The sequence below is a fragment of the Syzygium oleosum genome, unplaced genomic scaffold (assembly GCF_021117445.2).
Source record: "Syzygium oleosum isolate NSW1041296 unplaced genomic scaffold, Sole_v2.1 Sole_v2.12, whole genome shotgun sequence".
NCBI lineage: Eukaryota > Viridiplantae > Streptophyta > Magnoliopsida > Myrtales > Myrtaceae > Syzygium > Syzygium oleosum.
This window is the reverse complement of record NW_026607496.1, coordinates 5,227,218-5,235,010: the sequence shown is the minus strand read 5'-3', so window position 1 is coordinate 5,235,010 and position 7,793 is coordinate 5,227,218. Positions and strand designations below refer to the sequence as shown.

The 7,793-nt window shown below is 42.1% G+C and overlaps 1 protein-coding gene across 1 annotated transcript; it reads left to right on the top strand.

The window, feature by feature from the left end:
* Nucleotides 1-866: 866 nt before the first annotated feature.
* Nucleotides 867-6,569, top strand: LOC115672173 (LIMR family protein At5g01460). The gene is made up of 14 exons (XM_030593943.2): nt 867-1,297; nt 1,414-1,499; nt 1,854-1,969; nt 2,131-2,241; nt 2,495-2,593; nt 2,710-2,832; nt 3,512-3,574; nt 3,662-3,726; nt 4,728-4,837; nt 4,969-5,083; nt 5,222-5,287; nt 5,680-5,790; nt 5,874-5,940; nt 6,055-6,569. The coding sequence occupies exons 1-14, from the start codon at nt 948-950 to the stop codon at nt 6,100-6,102; spliced, it is 1,530 nt and encodes a 509-aa protein (XP_030449803.1). The 5' UTR covers nt 867-947; the 3' UTR covers nt 6,103-6,569.
* The last annotated feature ends 1,224 nt before the right edge of the window (nt 6,570-7,793 follow it).

The following is a 7,793-nucleotide window of genomic DNA, read 5'->3' as shown; positions in this document are numbered from 1 at the left end:
ATCTTCAAAACATCACAAGATATTTTCCCTGCACAATTGTAACCAATATGATCTATGTCGTGCATATCCAGTCAATTCATGTGATCTTGGCCAATGCCACGAACTTTCCTTCTTCTGCATTAGCCTAGCATGAAGGTTAGAGGAGGTCGTGTCACCTTTGCCTGGCCCGGCAAGGGATGCTATACTCTCAAGGTGCTTGGGTGGCATCGGCAAACTTAACATTATACGTCAATTTTTTCGTTTGACTTAACATGAATAAGAATACATGGTTGCAAAAATTGAATTAGACAAAAAGAAAAGCTTATGAATCATATTAAATAAATAATTTTTTTTTTGGTTATACGGGTTTTGATCTCAAAATAAATATTCAAAATCGATGATTTCGCCACCGTCGCCATTCAGCGGCGGCCCTCGGAAGCGCCCTCCCCGAGGTTCTCCTCCTCCGCCGCGCCTTCCGCGACGGAGCGGAGCCTACGACCCCTTCTCTCCCACAAAAAAAATAAAGAATAAAAAATAACGCCATATCACTCCGTTGGCGCTGGGGGACAGGCTGGTTTCGAATACTGTAATGAAACCCAGCTCAACCCAATTTTACCGTTTTCTCCCCACCCACCCCATGCCCATCACCGCGAACGACCCCGTGCCATTCCTCCATCTCCCGGGGGCAAATCCGTAATTCTGCCCCTCCCCAATTCAACCGCATCATCGCCCTCCCCATCTCTCTCTCTCTCTTTCGCCCCCTCTTCTCCTTCTCTCTCCTCAAAGCTTCTCTGCGTTTCCTTCCCCGAGCTCCCCCCCGTTCCGATCTGCGAGCATCGCCATTGTCGCCGCCTCGAAGCTCCGGCTCTCGATCGGTTCTTGGTTTCCGATAAGAGGGAGGAAGGGGAGCGGGCGTCTCTCTCTCTCTCTCGCGCGCTCGCTCGCTCGAGTGTGTGCGTGCGCGCGCGATGGGGGATTTCAACCTCGCGCTCGTCATCGTCGCGATCGTCGTGTGCGCCCTCGTCCTCCTCTTCAATGTCTACCTCCTCGTCAACTACCAGCACCCGGACGACGCCAACCAGGCCTACTTCCCCAAGCTCGTCGTCGTCCTCGGCCTCTCCGTGGCCGCCATCTCCATCCTCATGCTCCCCGCCGACGTCGCCAACCGGCAGGCCTGCCGCCACGCGATCTACAACGGCGCCTGCAGCCTCACCCTCCCGATGAAGGACCTGTGGCTCGCGATCTACATCGCGGACGCCGTGCTCGTGTTCTTCGTCATCCCCTTCGCCATGTTCTACTACGAGGGGGACCAGGACAAGTGCGTTTGATCTTTAGGGTTTTTTTCTTTTTGGAGCGGCGAGTTCTCTGATTTGAGTGCCCCCCCTTTGCGCGCGCGTGCAATGTGGCCGTTGATTGGGGTTTTTTTGGTTCCAGGAGCGTGGGGAAGCGGGTAAAGAGTGCGTTGTTATGGGTCGTGACCACCGGCATTGTGTGCGCTCTCGTGCTTGGCATTTTGTACGGTTAGTTCTTGAATACGCTACTGTAGTTGTTTCGTTTTGATCAGCTTCATGCTATGGGAAAGATATGATTGAAGTTTGCGACGCAGTGGTTTCGACCAGTCAATTCATAAATGAGCTGCTAAATTCTCTGATTGAGGATGTAATATTTTTTTAAGGTTAAATCCGCGGATAGAGTACAAGATATATCTTGTGGCAGCTGCAACTCTAATCTTTGATTGTTTCGAGTTTCTGCTTAAATGTGCAGAGATTATGATGTTATCTTTTTAATCTTTAGCTCTTGAGCTGAGAATTCAAGCATGTCTGCTTGAGTCTTTTGATGTGCAATATGCATTTCGCTCGTTTCTTTGATATCAGGGCTTATTGGGAAGGTGGACTTTACTGTTATGCATCTCTCTTCGAGCACAGCTTCCTTTCCAAGCAGTTGGAGTTTTTCTTCTGGTCAGCCGTGTATTGGGGGCGGTTCGCATCAGGTTTTATCTAACTTTCGGACATTTGCTTGTGGTTTTATTTTCTGATGTCTAGAAAGTAGAAATAGATAATTAAGTAATAATGGTCCTTTAATTTCATGGCATTAGTTTGTGCTGTATGCAATTGTAAAGGTTCTCATACCTGGTCTATTTGGATGTTGCAGTGTGCTGCCTATCAAGCACCAGCCTCAGCAGAGAAAACGTGGACCATGCGCGCAACTTTCCCAGAATATGTTGTTGCTCTTGCTACAGTGGTTGGATCAGTGCTTTTCACGGTATGCCTTTCTTTGGTGAACTCTATTGTTCTAAGGAGAGATGTTTTGTTGTATTTCTGGTTCAAGCATATTGTTGTGTATGGCGATCGGGATTGTAATATGCTCTCTCATGTTAATGAGCAATTGGTGTGTGACTAATACTGAAATGCGAACATGCTGGGACCCATGATCGCATTTTCTAATTTATAAAGCTTTAAACAGCATCAGATTCAGTGAATGTATAGCTCACTTTACACCTGTTAATGTTCATCAGATTTTCGGTGGTGTTGGTATTGCTTGTCTGCCGCTGGGACTTATATTTTCGTTCATCCGGCGTCCAAAGGCTGTCATCACACGGTCACAATATATTAAGGTGCTTTCTCATGTTTCTACTATAGCCGTCATCTAGCGATTCTATTAGCTAATCATATGTCATAGGTAGGTGCAATATGCAATTGGTGTCATTGGCTAATTGTGGGTATTCTACAGGAAGCAACTGAGTTAGGTAAAAAGGCAAGAGAACTGAAGAAAGCTGCTGATGCTCTCCATCAGGAAGAAAGAAGTGGTTCTAAGGGTAGAAAATGGCGAAAGAATGTAAAGGCGGTAGAAAAGGTACTTCCCATGTACTGAAAATATCCTGGACTCCTTTTACTGTGCTTGATAGGGTGGCTGATTACCTACTAGTTATTTAGGTATAATATGATTATGTCAAAATCTTTTATCTGTTTGTGGTTACTTCTTTTTCCTAAAATGGGTAAACTTTTTCCCTGCCTTTTATTTCCCTAAAGTTAACAATGATGTGCTCTATCGTATGATATTTTTATTGCATTAGTTTGGTTCTCCTTGTTTGTGATACAGTAGGTCTTTTAATTAAGGCCATAGGTGTTGTGATAAGAATGTCTGGTGTTCGACAGTGGTTTTTTTCCACATGACACTGTGCTCTGGTCCAATATGGGATTGCTCTGATGCATGCAATGTAATTTAGGCTCTGGTTATCCACTTTCTGCTTTTGTATCTTTGAGTAGTTCTGGAAGGATGGGGGTGGATCTAGTAAGTTGCAAAATGTTAAACACCTCACAAGTTGGATCATTGCTCAGTAACTTCTCCAAGAGGGTCTTCTGCAGTAATTGCGAGTTGACTTGCACTTGTTTCTTTCTGGTTTTGTTTTTCAATTGGGAGGGTGGTAAACACCATTGGACACTGTTACGATGAAATGTGGCTCCTTGGTATATGCCTCTTTTCATTCTTAACTGGTTGCTGCAACTTATTGTCATGCTTTGCAAACATACAGGAGTTGCTGCAGTTGGAAGAGGATGTTAAACTTCTGGAAGAAATGTATCCTCAAGGAGAAAAGGTGATGAACTGGTTTTGCGCACTAAGAAAAATTCTTGATTGATTTCTGAGTATACTTTGCTGACAATTGTGTACTCTTCCTTGTCAGGCTGAGACTACTTGGGCTATGACTGTTCTTGGATATCTAGCGAAACTCGTGTTGGGTATCTTGGGGTAATTTCACTCAGTCCTATTGAAGAATGACTAGTTTTCTGTGTAATTAATGGCATCAAATGGCTTTTTATATTGCTTGTGAATATATCTTCTTGTTCTCCTTTTTCTCTAGAGAGATGAACTAGTTTACTTGGATAATTTGCTTACCATGCTTTGTATCATATGATAATATTTACTATGAACTTTTGAATTTCAAACCGATTTATGGTAAAAGAAGTAAATTTCATTAGCATAAGATGGGGAAACTCTCTCAACAGGTGTCAGTGTGGTATTTTAGAGAGATATTAATGCTAGCTATACCATTGTTTGACATGTGACTTTAATAACTATAATACACTGATAATTGTTTGCCAAATGTGCTTTTTTCACGGAACTGAGCACATGGCTTTATTAAAGTACTCATTTGGCTGTAAATTGACCGATATTACTAGATTGCTTTGAATTTCCTTGTATTTTGACTCTATGCAGTTCTAATATTGAAGATATGTATGGAAATGGTTTAGATAGTGTGGAACCATGGAGCTTGTGTATTAGGTTAATTTGGTCTTCGTTCAACAAGGATGGCATTCTTCTTCTTCTTCTGGAATGGTTTCTTCTGAGGAACTATAGGATGTGACCAATCATCATACCCTGAGACATATGTCAAACTACTTGACAACTGCAGAACACCACTTGCGAATCTGCTCCTTAATATAATCAATTGGTGACACTGCTAGAAATTACAATCCTCCCCCGAGGTCAAGAACTTTTCTCAGGGCGAAGACTGAAGATTGAGACTATTAATTGAACTGAGCTTGTATTTCTCACAGCTTTATGCGTTGGCTTGCTGCAATGGACTATTTCTGACAACTTTCTAGTGCACCATCTAAATCAGGGTCTCTTGGTGTGGTACATTTCAGTTCGTTGTCTAGATGGTTGGCTAGTGTTGATTGGAATCTTGATAGATAGATCGATTTCTTCATAAGTTTTAATGTCTAATTGTGCCATTGTTGTTCTATTAGGCTGATTGTTTCAGTGGCTTGGGTTGCTCATATCGTCATTTATCTCTTGATAAATCCACCTCTGTCTCCTTTCCTGAACGAGGTTTTCATCAAGCTGGATGATGTGTGGGGTATGTTAAGGCCCTCAGAATTCCATGTCTGTGGCTTGTTAAGATGCCTCCATATCTTTGCTCCATGAGATGGATTATCTGATCCTGAATTAATATCCATGCTTCTTTTTTGCTATCCATGCTTATTGCAGGGCTTTTGGGTACTGTGGCGTTTGCATTCTTCTGCTTCTATCTCCTATTGGCTGTAATTGCTGGGGCAATGATGCTTGGTCTAAGATTAGTGTTCATAACGATCCACCCAATGAAGTATGGTGTCCCAGCCACCACTTTTGTATCTTTCCTTTTTATTTAAAAATTTGCTTGCTGCAGATTGGCTAGAAATGCATTAAAACCTAAATAGTCTGCTATTGGTCATTGATAATTGATTTTGTCAAATTGTTTCAGGTGGGGAGCCACTCTCATGAACTCCTTTCTTTTCAACGTTGCACTCATTCTTCTCTGCTCTATCAGGTTTTGCACTTCAGTCCTTGTGCCTTCTCCTTTGCATATTGATGTCCCACTTTGCCATCATTTTCTAAGATAAATCTTGGTGGGGACTGCTATATTGTCTCCACTGGAACTGATACATCAGCCTGTAAAGAAATTCTCATATTTAAAAAAATATTAAAATTATATTGTCACAAAACCAATATGTACATTTCTCCTGCAATATGTCTAGTATTATCGTTTGTTATGATATATGATAAGTGGAAACTAGTAGACATGGTGGCGACTTGTGCTCTGAGAATATCTAGGAGGAAACGATCTAGGTTCGCTGGATCAAATAGCAACTTTTCTATTGGGTATACATAACTGAATCATCACTGGCTAAAAAAGTTTTAACTGTGATCTTGTTGGTTCAGTGTTATCCAATTTTGCGCGACAGCATTTGGATACTACGCTCAAGCAACCGCAGCGCAAGAAATTTTTGGTCACACATTGGAGTCCCTTCGTGGAATTAAATACTTGTACAAGTGAGTGGCCGCCGCTTCTGGGAACAAATTGATACTTATTTGTGTTTGATACTGATTGGTTTGTGCATGCTATGGCATTGCAGGTATAATGTATTCCAGATTGCATTTGTCGCTCTAGCTGGATTAACCTTTGTGTATTATGCTGCCTTTGTAAGTTCTTAGGACCTCTCCTTGCTGATCTCCTCTCTTTTGTGCGCACGTTCATTTTGAGTCTCGTGGTGTGTCGTACTGTTCTATATTTTTGCTCACGGTGGAATTTCTCAGGGATGGAGGAGAAAAAAACCTAGTGGCAGGTTCCAGCTTTCTAGCTAAAATCAGATCTTCCAAAATGGGCTCGAGCTGCCATCGTTAGTTGCTTCTCCAGTTAGAGCAATCTTGAATGCAGATACCGTTATGCCCTGATGTCGTCTTATGTGGAAAGAAGTAGAGGTTTTGGCAGTGATCATCTGCGATAGATTTGATTGCCGCGGAAAGGATGAGACTTTTTGCGTGCTGGCCCACATCTACTGACGCTCTTTGTGCAATGCCCTTCTGTATGTAGAATTTCTTTGTTCTGATTGTAGCATACCCCTTGTTTGAGCATGTGATTGAAAATGAAGAGTACTTCGTGACATGGAGGATTAAGATTTCCACTGTCCTGAGATGTAAGATAATCAAATTGAGAAGAACGCTTGTGTTCAATTTTTTATTGTACTGTGTATTTTGAGTGGGTTCTTGGTGTGCAAACATGTCTTGAGCAGGATAGTGAAATTTAATAGCAGATGGGAAGTTCATGTCAATGTTCGTTCTCTATGTTCTAACCGGTGTTTCTACATAAAACCATGCGGAACGGTTGGAGTTGCGTGGAAGTTCAAATATGCGGTTGATTGATACCGATACTGGTTAATGACGGTTTATTCTTGGGGTGTAATTCGAGTAGAGTCACCAAGATGTTTAAGCTCAACTGGACTCGATTCGAAAATTCAAGGTTCGATACTTGACCCAATCTTGATCAAACTACATTTTTCGAGCGTGAGCTCGACTTGGTTAATCAATTTCACTTTCAACAAGGATTAAACTAGAGCTTGAAAATACGTGATGATAGAAAAATCAAAGATCGTTATCTGTACGTTCATACAGGTAATACGATGTATGATTAAACATAAAAAATCAAATCACTATTATGCTCTCGAGCTATTCGAGTCAAGTAAATTCAAGTTCGAGCTTGATTGGATTAAATACTCAACATACTCGAACTTGAAAAGCATTGAGCAAGATTCGAGCCTTAATACAGATCAGAAGAGCTGATACGGGAAATGAATCGTTTGGCCCTAATTTGCTAGTCGAACTCGAGTAGCTTGCGTGTATTTGCCTCACTTACAGCCCTAGTTTAATTCAATGGACAAGAACAGAAACCATATGACCTGTGCCATGGAAGCTATTGATTAGTGACGAATTGTCCAAATTTCAAACTGGATTGCAGGGTTTGTGTGTGGAATGAACTTCTACAGTCTCTTGGAATCAAACGGTAGGAAATCTCAAGGAGAATGTTGACTAATGTATCCCTTCTTTCTTCTAATCTAGTTTCTGAGGTGAGGTGAGTCTTTTAACGACGAGGCTACCGAGTCGGTATCTTTACACTATCATCCGAACTTATTCAACAGAGCATGCACGGCGCAAGGAAGCGGACGCGGAGCACTCTGGCCATTCCCAAAAGCCAGTTCCTTTTCTTTCCGTTCCTCTAACGGCTCAATGATTTTTCCTAGGGAATAGTTACTATTCCGTCATTTGTTCCGTTAGGAAAGGTTGGACAGAAGCACAAAGCAAACTGGCTCGGGCAAGCTGGTCCTCGTGAAGCAAATGAATAACTGGTCCTAGAATAATCCAAGGCTTTTCCTTTTTCTTGCCTTCCCTGAAAACTGCTATTGGTGTACATTGTTCTTGAACTAAAAAGCAATTCTTATTGTGGCCTGAACTGGGGGGTATCAGGGATGTCAAAGCTCAACCAGGATCATCAAATGTAA